General features: G+C 34.3%; 1 protein-coding gene across 39 annotated transcripts in view; it reads right to left on the reverse strand.

Annotated features, from left to right (window-relative positions):
• RBFOX1 (RNA binding fox-1 homolog 1) overlaps window positions 1-20,267 on the reverse strand; it is a 1,284,179-nt gene that overhangs the window by 4,200 nt on the left and 1,259,712 nt on the right. For 9 of the 39 annotated variants that reach the window (XM_061473743.1, XM_061473744.1, XM_061473742.1 and 6 more), the window contains one exon: window positions 11,878-11,930. The exons of the other annotated variants lie outside the window; for them this stretch is intronic. In XM_061473743.1, the coding sequence (XP_061329727.1) occupies window positions 11,878-11,930 (53 nt within the window). The remainder of the gene's footprint in view (window positions 1-11,877; window positions 11,931-20,267) is intronic. 39 annotated transcript variants of the gene reach the window in all.

The following is a 20,267-nucleotide window of genomic DNA, read 5'->3' on the forward strand; positions in this document are numbered from 1 at the left end:
TGTTAAGAATCAGCATCAGGCTAAGGAAAGCAGCTGTAGAACAGTGGCAGGTACTCAGTTTTAAGGAACATGCTTATGGCATGTTCCTGGTCTTTCTACAGAAGAGACAAAGAGTGTCATCCTAAGACATCATTCTTGCACAACTGAAGTCTCAACTTTCAGGCCAAGTTTCTGCTACAACCAGGCAAAGACAGCAATGTGAAAAATCATATTTTTGTCATTTGTCCCCATATAAAATCCTTATCACTGAAACTACTTCAAAGATTCTTTACATGTACACCTGGGTGATTTGCTGGCCCAGTCCTCCTCTTCACCTTGAAATACATAGCTTAGCTTCACAGTCTGAGTCTGAATGCAATTCCCACTAGTGAGATGGACACGTCAACTAGATACAGTGTTCACTGAATCTAACATTTTTTCTGTAATCAAAGAATTTCCATTTGATCTCAGGTGTCACATATAACAACAAAAGAAATCTTGACATTAAAGACCTTGCATATGAGGTCTAATGTAGTGAACAAGTTGTTTTAATAATACCCTTGATATCTCTTAAAAATATATATATTTTTTTTTTTAGCCTTATATGAACAACAACCCCAGACTGGTCTCATTGTGTGCAAGTACCTTATTTTTCAGGTACAAATACAAATGTACTTCTTTTGAAAAGAGGACAGTTGTTCTCTATTATCATGCATTTACTCCTCCATGAACAGAATCTGATTGGCTGATTCCTAGATAAATGGCTGAGAGAAAGCAATTCTTCCATGGCATATGGAATCTTCTACTACCCACTACTGCGGCCCTGGATGTGAGGCAGAGAAGATGTCCAAATTATCTGAACTAGACATCGCTACCTTCAAGGAAGGAGCAGAAATTACCATAGGCAAGAGAGTCTTAAATTCTCCATTTCACTGAGCCAACATTTGCAAGAATATGAGGGATTCATTCCATAAGGAAACCCCAATAAACTACCTCCTGGGACAACTGTGCTATCTAATGGCAAAAGGTTTCAGCACTAAGAAGCATTAAAAAGACTTTACATAAATGTCTCTTACTCTCTGACCAAGCCTAAGGTCACAGGCTTGCAGAAGTTATACATTTTTCCTTTTCCAAGGATATATTACCATACCTCTTGATGAAAAAAGTGGAAAGAAGATAAGTAAGTACAAACTTCAAAGTGTACACTGGTTGATATTTGATAGTGTGAATAAACTATTTTTTTTCAGCAACAGAGACTGGCATTTTGAGCAAATGTATGTCCTTAAAAAGCATTCTATGGCAAAATCTAGACATTTCACTCCAAAATAACAACACAGTAGCTGAATGCTTTCAGTTGTACTGTCTTGTTTACTTAGTAAATCCAACTTTCTAATAAAGAATAATACATTAAAAAGGAGTTAATCTATTAAAGCTATGAAAGTACTGTACGTTTATGTATGTGGGCTATATTCTATGCTACTGCTATGCTTACTTTAGATTTGGGCAGAGAAGTCCTCATAGCTATCAAAGATATACACGAATATCCAGGGGAAGCAGCATGTTGGGCAATCACCTGAACACATGGTCTTAAACTCACTAAAATATGTGTAAAAGACTTATATAAAACATATTAGTTCATCTTTTGCATCCAGTATATTGATGAGTGAAGGATTAAATCTTTATATGCATTCCATTTTAATCTTGGTATCCATGGTCTTTGGAAATTATTCAATGCAGTTAACAACAAGGAAACCAGGCATTTCCCATTGAAAAAAAATGGAAGAAAAAAAAAAAGCTCACATCAGCTTATGTTGGGTAAATGATACTTGATGATCCTTTGAATTGGAAAGGGGGCGTCAGAGTTCTTTGAGCAGGTTTGACACTGACTCCATACTCTGGAGCCTCTTTGGTTGGAAAAGCTTCCATAAACCTCAGCCTTGGTTAAATTTCCACATTAGGATGCAAATATTATAATATTTAGAATATTATAATAGAAATTATTTAGAATATTATAATAGAAAATACTTAGCTTTGATAGTAGGCGTAACATAATCTCTTATGTCTTGTTCATCTACAGTGAAATGAAGAAGACATCTTACTTTCCTCTGTATGGCCTTTTTTAAAAAATCTGAGATTACATTTTAAATATCATTATAATTTTGATTCTCTCAAGCCAAATCTCATTCAAACAGTAAGAAAACTTCTAGAAAAGGAAAATGATTAATTTAAAGCTAGACTTGTTCCCAGCATTATAAATTTCCCTTATGTCCCGAGTAATATGGAGGAGGAATTGCACATACGATTATTAGAGGTACTTTAATGTCATGACAATTATTTTTAAAGCAATGGGAATCAGTACATTTTCATGTCTTCCCCACCCCCCCCAATTAACTAGTGTTATTGCCATATTGAGCAAGGACTTAAAATTTAGATTTGTAAGAATTACTTTTGGCCTATTGTAAACTATTAACTAAACTGGAACTTTGTGAATTTCTTGTTTCCATTGCTCTGATCCATTTCCTGCAGTTGGGTTGCTTTTTGATGACATACTACATCCCATTCCTGCAGGATCCTTGACTATATAGAGTACCCCACAAAACTGAAGGACTAATGGGTCACCCATTGCAGGGGATTAAATGGCCCAAATTCAAGGGCCACTTGTGAGGAAAGAGCAGTTTATTAAATTATTAGTATATTTAACCCAAATACTGAAGGAACTACCAATTTTATAACGCTGGTATAATAAAACATGTAGTTAATGTATTATATAAATGTTCTACAGAATTCTGGATGACTAAGAAAAAATACAGATAAACAAACACATTAAGCAATTTCAAAAGAAAAAAAATGACAGCTTCAACCCAGCATTTACTTCTGAGTACATTTTTTATTACTCTTTTGCCAGAATAGAAGTAACTTATTGCTACTGCTTTGCATTGCTGTTTTCATCCTACTGTGTAAAACATGTTTCTTCCTTAAAATGAAAGAGTTGTGAAGTAATCCTAATGTGAAAAATGTAACCTAAGTTACTCCTTGCTCCTTAAATAGAATATTTTACATATATATTATGATAACACTGAAGTTTGTACTACGATATTAACATAAAATGCTATTTCAGAATTAGCAATGCTTATATTCTTGTTAAAATAAGAAGCATTTTTACAGGATATTGAAATTCCACTTGAACAACTGTGTTCAATGTAAACATAAATAAAATATAAAAAGCATTCTACCAAATCTTCTGTAAAAGAAAATACAGTATATAATATTAGAATGCAAAAATTCTCATTCTTGCACACTCCTAAATAGACTTGAGATACATAAGCACACACATGGAATAATATTTTTCCTAAGGGGAGAGAATACATGCTCAGATATTATCTGGAAAAAAAAAGCATTGACATTCCCGTGTTGAATAGACTTTTTTTTTTCTCCTCAGGGTGACCTCTACCTTCAGAATATGATGGTTTTATTATGATTAATAAATTTCATTTCCACAGAGGAAAGGAACAGTGTCAGCTTAAACTTAAAGCAAGTGGGTTTCTTTTTAAATGCTAATTTTTAAACACGCCCTTGCATGACACCAAATTTAGAAGCTCAGAAGGTTAGCAGAATAGATTCTGATTTCCATGCTGAAAACAGAAGAAGGATTTAAACTATATTGTCACACTGAAAATCAGTAAGCTAGTGGAGTCACACAGTCATTGGATCGTTTATTCACTATTATGCCAGCATGCTTACTTCTCATTAAAATTACTGGCATTTAAATGCTTTGTTATAATTGACACTGGAAATAATCATTCTAGGTAAACAATTTTCTAAAATTTAGGATATGCAAATGGCAAAATCTTTTGAATAAATTAATAGTCAATGTGATTATCTGCATATTTTACAGAATGTTAAATCAATGTATCAAAACCAGTACCTGCACTTACAAATTCTTGTCTAAGAACACATCTCATGAACAATTTGATGCAACACTAATTAGAACAAGATAAGTATCTGGAACAAGTATTCAGGACATAACATGCAAAAAGCTAGTATTTGCTAGCATTTTGTTACCATACTGACACTGGTTCTTAAGTAGCTGGACTAACAGCTTACAGGGAAGTAACTGAGAAAAACAGATCAGTGTAGTCATGTTACTATCTGTAAATGTAAGTGCAAATGTAGGTGTACAATGTAGGCGCAATGTAGGCAGACACCCAAAGCTCAGTGGATGGTATGCTGTTCTTTACTCATGCTATGGCTCAATCCCTTCAACCATTTTCAGTACAGGATCTTACATTGCTAAAATGCTACATAAAAGACCAATTTGTTGTCCATTGCAAAAATAATGATTAAAAAAAAGAAAAAAAGAGTTACAAATGGTAACTGATTGTGAGATTTGTTTCAGTAGGGTGCTTGAAATTGAATCTCTCTTCAAATCAGTAGTATGTATTGCTGAAGTCTCTAAAAATAGGGAAAGTATGTGCCTTTCTAATTATAATTAGCATATTAGGCTTTTAAGTTCTTTGGTACTCAGGCTGTATTCCACAGACATCTAGGACAGGAAGTGGAGCTCTGATACTAGAAACATTTGGAAGTTTCTTAATAAATTAAACAGTATAGATTTTCATAACAGTATTAATAAGGAAAAAATCACCGTATAAAATATGAACCAAGTTATCACATTTTCCTCAAGTGATTTGAGAACTACCGAAGAAGAATCTGAAACATTATTTTAGTTTTTAGGAATTTGATGCACAAATTTTTCTGCTCATTATCAATTCCCCCTGTTCTTTAAATTCGACATATTACTAGAGGAACTATAGCAAATAATGAACTTTTTTAAGAACGAAAAATGGGAAGTTAAAAAACTGGTACTGCCTCAGCTAAAGCTCGCATCTAATCCCCTACTACTTGCTGTATTACAAGCAGCATATGTATCACTGGAAAGCTCATATTTCTAACTTTTTCAAAGTATTATCTATTCTTTGCTAGCTTTGACTGTATTTGAACAATCAAGCAATAAAATTGATTCTTCTTCAGACCTGTATGTGTTGAGTTTTCAACCAGAATAACCTCAAATTACTGAAATTCTTGTACTGAAATTTATTACTAAATTTCACAAAAAGACAACTGAATGAGTGAGGCTTGGTGAGGTAGCAGAAGGGATAGTACAGAGTGCTTTGGTATTCCTGCCCTGCCTGTCCACCCAGGAAACTGGCAGTATTGTAGGATGTGCTTCTTGCTGTTGGCAGGTGGTACAGAAATGCCAATCCACATCTCTTTTCTTTGTCAGGTGTCAATGCAGAATTGCAATAACATTTTAGGCAAAAGATGTGAAGATTTAAGTAAAGGATTGGTAGGAATACAAGGAAAGCAAGGTTTACCTGGCCTTATCTGTATCAGTGATTCCAGTAATTAACATCTTGCTCTTTTTCTTGGTCACACAACTACAATCATATCAGGATCAATGACATGAGTAGCAGAGCTCCTTTGTACACATACCAGTTAGACACCACATTGCTGAGCAGTATTTTAACCTCAGTGGGACAACACTGTGCAGCAGTGGTAGGCTTTTAATTTAAAATTCTTTACTACAGTAGGATGGTATCTGCTCATGGTGTTCAAAGCATGTGCAACCAACCAGCTTATTTCATTTATGCATATTAACACCAAGCAACTTTTGGCATTTCAGTCACCTGAACGTGCAATGAGTCTCTTTATACATCTGATAAGGCAATGAGGAAAGATGTCTATCCTAAGCTTTTACTTAAGATAACAGAAAAATTACTGAAATCTGCTGGTAAAACCAGTTTCCAGTGATTTTTCTTAATTGCAAAGGTTAAGAATGTTAAAATGCTCTATGCAAAGTTTTAAATGCACAATATTGAACACTAAGATCATTCTACAAGGGTGGACCATAAAATACTTTGTCGCATATCATCTACCTCTCCCGCAACTGATAATGCTTTACAGATCTGTGATGTGGAGCAGAAAAAGAATTGGGAAGATGCAGTAGACACACACAGCACAATGAAACAGTAAAACTTCAAGGTATACTGCTGTGCTGAACTCCTGTAGGCCTTGAAAGCCATGAGGGATCTCCTATTAGTATAGTATTAACATTCCCAGGTTTTCAGAGATGAAGGAACATAACCACAAGTCTACCATAGGGATATTGCTATACGGAAAGATTTCCATGAAGGGATCTTCATAAATAAGTCATTGATGAAATATTAAAAGCAGCCTTTACTTTTTCCTATAGGTTGATGCAAGAAGAAACTTGAGAAGCCTATTCAGGATTTTCTATATGCAGAGATGAATTTCAGATTCTTGACTGTTTACTTATTTATATCACATCAGAATCTGGCCAGCTAATTTTCTTACTAACTGATGGGAATGTTTTGCAGAAGTTTTGATCACTGATGCTCAGACCTGATTTTAATTTTTATTTCTCTATCCCAACCTGTAGATTCTTTTGAAGTTTGTTGTATATTTACAACCATCCAAAGTTGAACTGCCTTGTTAATCATTTAAATAAATATGATTGATATTGGTTAATCTGGAGAAATACAGAAGTCCAACAAACAGCAGCATAGGTGGCCTTGCCCTGTGCTGATGCTGAATAACTGCTATGGAACAATCCCAGGAACAGACCTCATCTTAAAAGCTTTCTTTCAAGTTTCACTCTTGCTGTTTGGATTTAAACAAGTGTGGGCATTTCTCTTGATGCCTGGTTAAAATTCTAACATAATTCTATGCTACCAACAATATCTATCTGTATAATCTCCATCCAAGAAAGTCAGACTTTATATAAAATTCATTTAAAAAAGCCACTGGGGAAAATGAGGCTTGCTATCAGGTGATACCTAAACCCCAAGTATTTGTTTGATCTGTAAAGCATTTTCCTATTACTATTGCTCTTATAGTTTGTTATAATAAACCTTCAATAAATTCTTATCTAGTTCAATTAGAAATATATTGGGTACTTTGTTTATTAGTTTTTAAAGCAATCTTTTGTTCTTGTTTTTAAAGTTTTGTAATATGCAATTATACTATTTTTTATTAAATACTTCAAATGTAATATGATAATCTCATGCTATTAAAACTGAATCCTTTAATGTACTTGTATATAACCATTCATACATGCACAGACACAAACCACACTTCATGTGGACTACTTTCAGTCTATTAGAGAAAAAAATTCTGGTTGCTTCATGAAAAAAAAACCAACAGTACAGGAGATGCACACATGCTTACACGCACTTGTTGACGGCAGGCACTATTATTCACTATTTGTTACCAAAGGAGCTTCACATTACAAATCCTCCATTTACAAATCACAGAACCTCAGCTTTACTTAATCTTGTCATGTTGTCACATTTGACTAGCCATGCGAACTGACCTAGAACTGTAAGCACCGGGAAGGCAAGCTGTCAAAGAGATAATGACAAAGATGCCAGAAAGGGCTGCTAGTGTTTTCACTGGGTGAGAAAAAGGAATTAATCAAACTTCATGAAAGAAGAACAGAGGATAATCCAAGTGTTTCCTGATTTTTATCAACTGATCCAACAGCTGAACATCTTTACCACATGACTACCAAGAGTAGTAAAAGCTGTAACAAATGGAATTCCATATAAATGACTATTTACAGCAGCAGCAAACACAAGTTTAAACTGCCAACATAAAGGACACTTGAATTTATAGAAGAAGTTTAATACTGTGCTTTAGTGCAACACTTCCTAGCCTTTCCAGAGCAAACACTTCAGTATCTGCTGGTTTTCATAGGGAAAAGAAGTATGGCCTTAACACTAGCACAAAGACCTCACAAATGCTCCTTCATTTTTTATCTGATTAGTGGAAGAGCACAATGCAATAATAAAAGCACCTAATTAAAAATGGTCATTTGCCCAGGCAAATTGCTTCATGAAGTCAAACCCATAGGCAGCAATACTAAAAGGGAAAAACTTCTCACAACTGAACATATGTCTTAGCACAGTAATTCAAAGAGGTTGAAGGAAGTATCTCTGAAACTGCATGCTTCCAAGCAGTTTGGATTGTATGTACTTCTCAGAAATTCGTTTGACAGAGTATAATGTGATCAGTATCTCTTACCAGACAAGGGAGTAAGTCAGTGAGATGTATGCATGCATATATGGCAAAATTTTGACCAGCTATGATTATTTATGTACTTAGTAGAGGAATGCCTTAACAGGCATCACAACCATTCTAAGCCCTTTGTCAGATATTAATTTGCTTTTAAATAAGTACCTCTGTATTTGTTTTTTGTTTCATGAATTAAATTTGTGGTAGTGTTAGTGATGACAGTTTAATCATACATACAGAAAAAACTGCAATGATTTGAATAATTGCATTAGTTAAAAATTGGCAATATTCTGTCGAAGCTATTTCAATAGTACAAAATCCAATGTTTGCTTCCTTAAGCTGCCTGCTTTTATGAAATGTTTTTCTGACAGTTATGAAATTAAACCTTTCAGAATGTTTAATCTGTTTTGGAGACTGTATCTTTCTCCAAACAGAGGTCAATGACTTAATCTGAGACTGTCAATTTCTAAACCTTTATAATGCATTTCTTTTGCACACACACATACAATCTCACCTCCTGGGAATGATTCTGCTCAAATATGTAAATAAATACAGTCACAATTGGACAGATGTTATATCCACTTGTACCATACTTCATTCCAAATTCAGGTTTATATACACACTTGCCTCTCTGTTATTTCAAAATCATAAACTGCATATACACTTGGGAGAAAAATAATACCAAGCATGCATCTGCACTGGATTTTTTTGTTTGCAGATGGATAACTGTTAAAATCAGAGGAAGAAAGAAAGAGTAATACAAACACAGAATAATGATTCCATCCCATACAGACATAAACTGTACAAGAATCATAATCTGAGAATGTACTTTGAAAAGACACCACAAAACATTTTTCTTTTCTTTCAAACTATGAATTTCAATCTTACAAAACCTAAAATTAAAATAAACAAACAAACATTGAGCACCAGTTTGAAAAATTCACTAAAAATGCTAAAGATTCAAAATTAACAATGTTCTGTAACCAACATGTAAATAAGCCATGGGTTTATTCTGGGTCTCATTCTGATTTATTATGAGCTGGATAGGGCAAGATGCCCCTTGACCCCACCAGCCAGGAACCTCAGGATTAATTCTCCCCTAACATAGCTATTATCAGAGATTTGCTAGAGGAAGGTCTTAAAAGATCCTTGCTAAAATTCCATCACCAAACTGACAGAAGGTTTCTCATAGTTTCCCTACTTCTGTTCTAGTTCAGGTCTGTTTGCAAACTCTTTAATCATGCCTGCCAGAGAAGATCTATCCCAGAAGCACAGAACTTCTCTTCTGCAGAGTAATTATTTTTAGCCTCAGAATGCACTGGATGCAATCAAGAGTGAAATATTTTTAGATTTCCCATGGAAGGATCCTTCCTTCAGCAACTTGAATAGATTTTCTTTATAAAATATGCATGAAAGAACAGATACATGTACATTAACAGAAATGTGTATATGGACATGCTATCTGTTTATTAACACATTTATTTATTCAAGATTACTTTATTCCCAGATCAAAAAAGGTATCATGCGGCTGAGGGCTAAGTATCCTCTGGCAGGAATGATACAGTATTAGGAAGAGAGCAATGAATATTACCAGCAGAATCATGCAAGACCTCCCATTTGCATTTGATGATGAAGTTCCAACCAAAAGTTTCTTTTTATCTTATTATTTGAAATCTACAAACATACACATTCTTTACAGGGAAACATTACAAACATACATATACTCACAATTCAAACATTGAGCATATTATCAGCATCTTCACTTTATATCACTTTTACAAACGCAGTTGAATTACTGTGATTGAGTTTAGGAGCACTAAAAAAAAAAGCACTATAAAATTGTACTGTAGTTGTTTTGCATGCATCTGAAAAACCACAGGAAGGTTAGCTTCGATTCTACAAGTTTACATATCTCTATATATGCTCCATGTATTAAAAATTAAAACATCAGATAATTGAAAGTTAACTTACAGATCTGAAAGACCAAATGCAACTTTGGCAACTGGTACCACAGGAATATGGGCCAGAGAATTATCTTTAAATAAAGCCAAGAGTCCTTAAAATTCTATGACTAAAACTTAGGTATAAAAGAAACAGAAGATACAGGCTTTTATTAGCTTTCTGCTGCAGATCATCTTACAAAAAAAGGCACCTAAGTCACCTGTGACAGATCCGTTTATCATATGGTAAAAAAGATACCTAACAAAAATATCTTATTGTTGAAACAATTCAACAGAGTTAAGCAACTGGTAAACTGAAAAGTTTTAACAAATATAAACAGAGATCCATTTCCTTCTGTGCAAAGTTCACTGAATTTGCTGATACATAAGAGTGCTGTATTTTTGACTGAAATTTCAAAGTAGTCATACATGGAATACATATAATATAGCCTTGGACACTTAAATTGTGAGGGGAAGAATGTCTTTATTAGAGAAATATTTATTTTTTAGAAGGGTTCTCTCTGCAAAACAGGATATTGCTTTCAGGACAAGAAAATTATTAAAGACCCCATGTCTAGCTCAAGATTTCCAAGTTAAAAGATTGCTAAAATAATTATATTTTTTTCTTACTTAGCAAGGCCTAAATTTATGAATTAGTAGCCTTCCTACTACAGCTCACTCTAATCCAGAGCTGAGCAGGGAGCGCAAGAGAAATAATGAAAGCCAAAACCCAAGTCTAGCGAGATCAAAAAAGTATAAAATATTAGCTTCTAAAATGTATTCTCTTAATGATTTAGAATGATTTGGAAAGTCTGTATTTAATCAAGTTTTATTACAGAAGAACTTTTCAGATTACCACCAAAAATGCTATGGCTATCATACAGATTATTACAACCTTAGCACATTTTGGCTTTAGCTATGATCTTTTTCATAAATAAATGTTCATTATTTGTTTCTATGTAGGTCACTATAGCATAAACAGCAAACTCTTTACTTTTCATTTATTTCTGCTAATGTAAAACTCTATTAATAAGCACTTCTTAATACCAACATTTTGTGTCACACTCTATATACCCTTTCATCCTTCAATACAAGCAGCTTCTATGAACTCAGTAGATGTTTTGCATAACATTATTGGCAGAATATACCCCGGCACTCCTACTACTTATGTTGGCTTTTGCTTTCTTATGTACCAACATAATAACGTCCTTACCTGAATTAAGACTGTTCAAACTCTATTGCTTAAAAAAGAGAAAATCCCTTGACATATTCAATATAAGTTTCCATTACCTTTTCAAAACATTGTTCTTTCTTCTGTGCCCATGGCTTACAACATGATAGCATATGAAGACTTTACTTACTAGAGAGCGATCCTCTGAAGACATAGACCCTCTCTCCCACTATCTTATCCATAGGATAGACTTTGTGAGTGCTTTAGGGTCTGTGTTATCCTTGTGGGCAATATTTGCCCCCAAAGAGTTGAAAAGAAAGTTATTAGATCTATAGCACTTACAATGTCCTACATTCATCTAGGACTTTTTCCATTATTTCTGTTTGGTTTGGATTTTTGAAAGTCACAGTCTTGATTGTACTGCACAGTAAGTTTTTTATTAGAAGGTTTAATATATCCTTACTTACTAGCCCATATATGATGTTTAAACTAGAAATAAAACACCAAAGTCAGCAAAATAACCTAATGTCTTTTATATGGCAGAACCTACAGGCTGAAGCTGTAAATTAATTAAACTATTCCAAAGATTTATACTATGGACTTTTCTACACTTTCTCTTACGATTAAATGCAGCATGTGAAAAAGGATATTGAGACCTGGATGGATGCATCAAGAAGTATCAATGATTGTTACCTGCAGAGGTGTTACAAGAAATTTCATCTGCTGCAACGAAGACGAATTGATTTCTGCAAGAGAAGATAAAATTCACAATACTGCTTGCTGACTAGGAAATGTGCTAGCTGCCAATTGACTTGATGTTTACAGATGGGGTAGGGTAAGGGTGCTTAATTTTAATGAATGTAGCAAGAAAAAGTGTTGACGTATTTCAGAACTATAGAGTTTATAAGGATCATGAGGTAGACATGCTGGGATCTTTTAAATGAAATAATGGTGACATTTGGATATGGACTATGTACAAAGTCTTGCATTGGAAGCTTCATGTTTAGTGTTACAGATATGTCATTATATTTATGAAGTCTAATAAAATCCCCAATATTTATCTTGATATAGATATCAAAGGGCACTACTGCAAAATATGTAAAAAGCATGGGTTTTTTTTTTCAATAATTGCAATTTACTTTGTGCATCTGAAAGGAGGATACTGAAAGTAAAATACTTTGCTTTTTATATGTCTAATATGATTGCAATCAGAAAATGAACTTACTGCTATTTATTAAAAAAAATGACACAGTATATTCTCATATACTGTCATCCAAATACATAGAAAAGTCTTGCAGAATCTAAAGAGAATAAACTACCGATAAGAGTACTTTAATAAACCTTCTCTTGCAAAATTCTTTTTTAAACCAGCTAAACATAAAAAGAGAAATGCTAAATACTCTACTATTCCAAAATGCAGAAAACTTCATTACGGCACAAATCCTGTTTTGTCCTTTCTGAAGGCAAAGCAAACAGGATTTGGCTTAGTGGAAACCATGTTTAAAGTATAACATCAAATGATTCCCTTAAGCATCTACAGAGATTCCTTGAATTATTTTTGTGCTGTGCAGGATTAATAGAGAACCTGGGTGAAATTTTAATGCTTGAGTGCTGTTTTACTCCAAATTGCATGTAGCTCCTGCAGCCTGCACTAACAGGCATGGTGAAAAACTGAGGTTGTTTTGTTTTGCACAGCTTTAATGCAAATCAGAGCTAGAAGGAACTAGTTCCAGCTTGTACTAAGGATTACCTGGAAAACTTAGTTTTGGAAGATGATGAAAGCTCTGTCAAGCTTTAAGTACTCTCAAGATCCTGTTGAAAACTATTCAGTTCAGGAGCAGAGGGGAACAGAATCTTGAAGAGTTAAGCCCTAAGAGAACAAAAACTGCTTCTATTACTTCACCTCTGATATATTACAGAGATTTGAAATTCTCTTTTTAGAAATCTGTAAGCCTTGTTACTTAGAAATTCACATCTTGGGAGAAAAAAAAAAAAACAACAAAAAAAAGAATTTGTAATCTGTATTATAGGGACTGGATTGATTAAGATCAGAAGTGATTGCTTATCACTGCCTTTGCCCTGTCTCAGAAATACTTATACCTGCCTTTTACTATGAGTGAATTTAGCGATCAAACTGTATATTCTTTTGTTTTCAATTGGATGCACAGATTGGTAGTTTGGCTCTTTGTCATCTGCAGCAACTTCACAAACTAATAAGATCTACCTTGTATGTAATGCTAAAGAGATGAATTAAAAATAAAAGGGGTATAAATTTAACGATACAGAGCTAATCTGTATTTCATAGGTAGTATAATTGTCATTGTGATAATTATATAGAAACAGTTAGATGTTTGCCTAAAAGGGATTCAGCCCAGTAGCAGTGCGTATTTACCAGCTACTGTTTCACAGAAAATCCTTTTAATTCATTTCTATGAAGTTATTAAACTGCCCTCACATCTAAATGAAAAGACTACTTTTCCTTAAAAGCAGACTCTAAACTGGCTAGCTGAGAAACTCCTTTTCTTTATCACTATTCCAAATATTTGTTGTTATGGAACACTGAGCCACAGATACTCTGTCTTCAGATGCCAAGTACAGAATTATCTGTAAGAATAATATTCTGGTTTAGTTACTTACAGAAAGACCCCAGAAAACTAACTGCTATTTATCTTTTGGAATGATAGACTTTACTGAAACTGTTCTGAAATTTTACTTTTTACTACCAACTCTTTACTAATTACTGGTAGAAAATGAATTAAAAAATAATTTAACCTAAAGTGATATCTATTTAAAAAACATCTACCACAAACATTCCTTGTTATACTGCTTCAGTTTACATAGGAATATACTATTTTCCCTTTATTTTGTTTTTGTAAAATTAATTTTACAACTCCATATATCAGTTTTAAAAGGAGAAACTTGCATATCAGTCAGCATAGCAACTGTGAGAATATAAAGCAAGATTAGATGCTGGAGTGAATTCAGTAAGCCAGCTCGATTTTTTATAACTAATTAGGTGTTATTTGTAACAATTCCAAGAAACTGGTTTAGTACTTTGATGGCTTTAATGTTTTATAGTGGCAGCTTTTTATTTAGTTAAATGCTATACATAGTCCTAGGAGAAGAATTGATTATCAGAGGTGTCACTATGCACATATATCACATCTGATGTCCAAATCAATTATTCCTTATAGTGAGCAACCCCATTGTTTGTAAAAAGGGTCCTCCTGAGTTAAGCTGATGCATATTCTATCTTGAAGTACGTGAAAAGCAGACCTGGAAAAGGGCAGCTAACCTAACTCAGTCTTTGCAAATTTAAGGTTGTTCCCTTTAAAGACCAATTTTATGCACTAACTGTATTCAGCATACAAGGCTTAAAAACCTCACAAGTGAGAGATGTTCGAAACAACCTAAAATGCATCATAAATTTTCATGTTCCCCATCACTGCTATGCTTTTTATTGATACAAAAAGATACAAGAAATGTAAGTGGACCCGACTTTATTATACAGTAAGTCCTGCTCAATTAATAAGATACAGAATTGCTTCCATAATTTAATTTGTATATTAACAGTGAAAGTATATAACAAAATTTTTACTGCATTGTTTTATACTTTCAGTGTAAAAGAGCACACATTTAAAATGCAGATATCTTATTCTTCTTTAAATAAAATTTTAAAAGTTTTTACTGGTTGCAAGGAAAATAGACAATAAGAAAAGAAACTGCGAGAGTAGCATGACAAAATACATTGATCTGAATGTACAGTTTTATATATTCAACTTGCCAGTGCTGGCTTGCCACCCTTTGGCAGCCTGAGGTCTCTGATGGAAACCCAGACACTGCGGGTCATGAAAATGTACTTCTGGGATTCAAAATAGCTATGGTTAATACTATGGTTCATCTGAGCAGCTATTTCCCACGGGCAAACATTTCTGCATACTATTACTTCTTTCAAGACTAAATATCAATGTTTTATTTCTTCTAGTAAATTGAAAATTACTACAGATTTTTACAGTCATAAAGATATTTTTAATGTTGGGAAAAAAAACCCCACATTTTTAAACATCTGATGTATTTCCTGAATTTGTACAGAAAGAAAGGGGAGGATAACAAAAGTAGTATTAAGCGATTTAGATGCACCTTCTTATTTTGGGTAGTTATTTTACATATATACCTATATAATACCAAATATAATATACGTATATTACCCCAATTTTCAAAAGGTTCAAATACATTCTAATTTCCTTCACTCTGCTCCCCACAGACCCTTTGGCAAACTCATAACAAATATATTCCTTGAAGGCCCCAGATCTGACATAAACCTATCAGCTCTTTTGCATATCCGATACATTAGGTGCTTGCTTTCTCTCTCCTTGATGCTCTGAGTATGGCAAAACCAGGCCATAATATAGCATAAAATTCTTGTAGTTTTTAATCTTTAATCACTAGAGTCCAAGCCATATTTTCATTATGGCTCTTTAATATATGGAACTACTTCTGTGAAGAAACTCCACATGTGAATTTTGGCATCTTGCTAAGCTGCCCTAGAAAGATGCAATCTGTGGCAGAATGGAGAACACCTCTAGGAGAGGAGTCTTTTGCAACCCTCTGTCAGCATTTTCCATCTTGGCATCTTTTTCACAGGGTAGCTTGGAAAAAAAAACCAAACATGATTTTTTATACGTATCTCTCTGTACTGCACTTCTTATTACAGGAGACCTTTCACTACAACGCCCTTGATAAGCAATATTAGGGCTTATGCCCTGAGGAATGATTTTCAGTCATTATGAAACTTGTAATTTACATTTAGGCAGGGACAAGGCTTGCACTATAAAACCATGTTTGAAAGTTTTTGTGATGGCATGAGGAGGCCAAGGAAAGTCCCACTGTCAGAATCAAAACCGTACTCATCATCAAACATCAAAGAGTGTAACATTCCAGGTTCAACTTTATCACCTGACTGAAAGTACCCTGTTCCAAATTAAAGCACACCACTGAACTGAAAGACTTTTAGATTATAAAGTATTAAATCAAAATAGTGAAGCAAGTTAAGAACAGAAATTTAAGTGAATCTTGACTAAGCCTTTTCATTATACAAACTGCTTAGTGGAAAATATTACTAATTACAAATGACTTCAGTAAATGTTATGTACTTACAGAAATCAGGCTTTCTGGACTGTCCAATTTCATCTTTTTAATATATTTTTAAATACCATAGACTAATTTCTTCAGCATGTTTATACTACCACAAGTTAATTAAGAGGCCTAAGATATTTCATAAATATATTTGTCAGTACTTTCCCTTACCAAGATGTTGGATCTCCTATTTTTCAAGAGTTGTCATTACAGTCTTGCTTCTTGCAAGTCACCTTAACTGTGCTGAAGTTGTAGAGAAGAAACTTCTATACATTCCTTCTAAAACATGCTGACCTGACACAGAAGCTACATGCACATCAACGCTGAATTTAAGCTTTCATAAGGTTACATATATGAAGTTTAGTAGAAACATGTCAAAAATTAGTAATTACTATGTAGTATTTTTAGCTTTTATTTCTACAGGTGTATTTTCTGTAAGCATGTTTAAATAGTTTTGACTCTCTTTGAATGGCTTTTAACCTACTTCTGAGAGATTAGTTTCCAGTTTGAGATATTTGATATTCCGGTGAGGTTGATTCACTTGAAGTGTACATGTATTTTACATGCTCTGTCAGGAAAAATTAAGAGTATTAACAGTATTTCTGTTTAATGAACATTTATGACTTTCCTTCAAACTTTTCCAGAATTCCCTTAACATTTCCCATCCTCATAAACACCAACAGCAATGATCTCAGCTAGTGTAATGTCAAATAGATACCAGAACAGAGAGAAGTTTTGGCTTGTACCATCTTTGATACAATACTGAATTTTAGGCTCCTTCTCAAGTGGAAATTTGGGAGTTTTTCCTCGCTGAGAATATGGAGTGAAAGTTTTCTTAAATACTGAAACTCTGATAACTCCACATACAGCATCTATGACATTTTCTACGTCTAAACAGACTTTATTTTAAAGGTCAGTGGCAACTTACAGTGGAGCTCAGAAAGAGCATAAAACATAAGAGAGATTGGGTGCACAGTACAGACCTAACCAGTGATCCGGCCTGGATCACTGTGACTTAGTTACTTTATCATTAGTTGGAAAATTCAGAATCTGGAAGATAGGAAGAGATTCAATAACTGGGTCTCAGATGCTCTTTATTAGACTTGAAGGATCTGACCATCATGAAACACAACTCCAACCTAATTTCAGGATAAACTGTTACCCTGAGTGCTACCCCCAAAAGTTTCTATAAAGTCATCCTATCATGGGAAAAGACATGCTTGTCTTTGTGCTACTACATATTCCTAAAAACCCCATCAACTACCACATTTTCCCTCCAACAGTCACTGGCACACTCTTCTTTGGATGTACAGAAGTACTCACAGCTCTGTCTGTTTATACACTTAGGGCATTGTGGGTGTAAAAACCCATAGAACCTATGTTTATAGGGCATGTGGGACAAATTACTGACTGTTCTTTCTCTGTGTCCTATCTTCTGCCTAAAACACCGGGTAACAGCCGGCCTTTTCAACACTGTATTTTACACAGCACATGATTAAACCCAGCTCTCCCAGTTTTTAGTCCCTCTTCTTGGCGACCCAGAGCTTCCATAATATAGAAGCCACGATAGATGTTAAGTGGGATTTTAAGAAATCAGGACCTCCCTAAAAATAATCACACTAACTCTAGGAAATCTGAAACAGAAGAAATTATAATCCACTAACATACTGTGATCATGTTTCATAGACCAGAATTCTTGGACTTTGCTCACTAACTTCACAAAACTAGACAGAAATAATTTTGCTTAACACAGGGGTAAAGCCCCTCCCAAATACAGTAACTGCTGAAAACAGTGCAAAGCCCCAGAACACAGGAAATTCAGATGAATGCAAACACAACTCTAAACAGAAGTTACAATGGGAAGATCTGAACTACAGGTAATCAGCTGACTACTTCCGATAAGACCATCATGGGATTTACAAATACAGTCAGTACTCAGAATTCATGGATCAGAACTTCAGCTGGTAAAATTGAATTAAATGAAAGCACTGACTTCACTGGAGCTATTTCAAATTCTATTCTCCAAGGATCTGGGTGCTAACTATACAGCACCTATTATATCATTAAAGCCACTTTATTTTTCCTTCATGCTCTAAACTTTAAGGCTTTGTTGCTCTCATTAGGATTCTAATTGAGAGCTTTGTCACTATGAATTATAACGTAGCTGATGGCTGGTTGCCTGAATAGTTTTTGTAATATTTAAGTATGGGCAAAGTTTCAGAGTTTATTAAGTCCTCCCCAACTCCCTCCTCCTCATGTCCTAAATTTAAATATTAAGGCTATTGAAGAATTAAAACCTTTTAATATAACAACTGTAAGCTTGGTTTTGCTATTATCATGCTTTATATTCCCATTACTGTAAGATCAAAGTTCAGTACCATACTCATTGCATTTGAATCACAACACAAAGACAACTAAACTTTACAGCCATACCTGTAATATATATTAAATGAAGAATAAAAATATAAGTAGAAAGTAATTCATGTGGTATCAAGCTTCAACAACAAGAGGAACTTGTTTGATCTGATGTGCATTAGGAAAGTATATTTTACTTTCAGACTGATTTCTCACATGTCAGAGATTCTTTTTTTTTCTCGAGAACTGCCTGTTCAATCTAGCTACTAACAACACCAAGACAAAGAGGAAGACACAGGTATTCTGCTTTCACTTAGGTATTCTGCTTTTATTATCAGAAGATAACACATCTCCCATCTCCATCATTCCTGACCATTTTATTAAATGCTCTTTCTGAAATCTTGAGGCATGCCTTTGAAGTGTATGCACAGAAAGGAATTAATGCAACTACTTCTGTAAATATTACCTTACAGAAAACACTAAAGCTCACCTTCACTGCCTAAGTGGAGGCAGCTCATCTACCTGCCTGTGCTCAGCTGCCATTCCAGAAGGTCCTGCATCACCTCTGCCTGCACAGGTGTCCCACATGCCCTAGGGTGTCTCAAATGGCAAGAGATCCCTGCTTCCAGTCAGCCTGACCAAGCCCTTAACTGAAAGGTGAGTCACCTTTGCTTTCTGTGTCGTCTTTGTGTTCAGTACAGGACAATTCAGCATGATTTAGCCAATGACAATATGTCTCTAATGTAATTCAGACTGCCAGAGACAGCAGGAGGCAGCAAAGTTTAGAAAGCTCATTAAATTTTCTCCTGTCACTAGTTACACCTCTTCCTGAACAGGAATAACTTTAATATGATGAAATACTTCTGCAATTGTGAAAAGCACACCTTCAGGAAAATAAAAAAATAAAAAAAAGGGAAAATGGCAAAAAAAATCCCTCTCTTCTGGACACTAATGGAAATTTGCACTCCCAAGACCAGTGATGTGCCTGAATTATTCCATTTATGCAGAGGTAAAAAACAAAACAAAACAAAACAGGAAAACAAAACAAAACAACTAACAAAACTAAAGAGAAAAATGGTCAACAGAAAATGCTTTCTCATAATTTGTGCTCTTATGATGGGCAGGCATCTTATTTAGCCCTTTTACTGAACTACTTAAAACCCCATTCAAATGCTACAAGAGACAGACTGATTTACCATAGCCTAATACTAATGCTGTAGAGCATGTTAGGGAAATTACAAGGTGTGGTTATTTATTTTTTAAATCAGAGCCATACAAATATACTGCTTTCTAATTCCTACTCCCTGCTGTATCAGTGGAATTTTTCTATGTATGAAGGATTACATATACATATATAAATTATTAATAACACAGTATACATCATATAGATACGCATATTTATATGCAAGAGGAATACAGGTGATTTTAAAGTAGATCTTAACATTTTAAAGTAAAACCTAAACTAATAAGTGAAATTCTGAACACCACATAAATCAGTAGTAGAATTCATACTGATCTCAGTGGCATAACTGCTCTAAGATTATTTGCCTTTCACTCCGATTAACACAATCTACACACGAAACATCAATCCT

This window comes from Pezoporus flaviventris, unplaced genomic scaffold (genome assembly GCF_033815535.1).
Source record: "Pezoporus flaviventris isolate CSIRO_AGI_PZ_B2104156 unplaced genomic scaffold, CSIRO_AGI_Pfla_v1 ptg000078l, whole genome shotgun sequence".
In the NCBI taxonomy this organism is placed as follows: domain Eukaryota; kingdom Metazoa; phylum Chordata; class Aves; order Psittaciformes; family Psittacidae; genus Pezoporus; species Pezoporus flaviventris.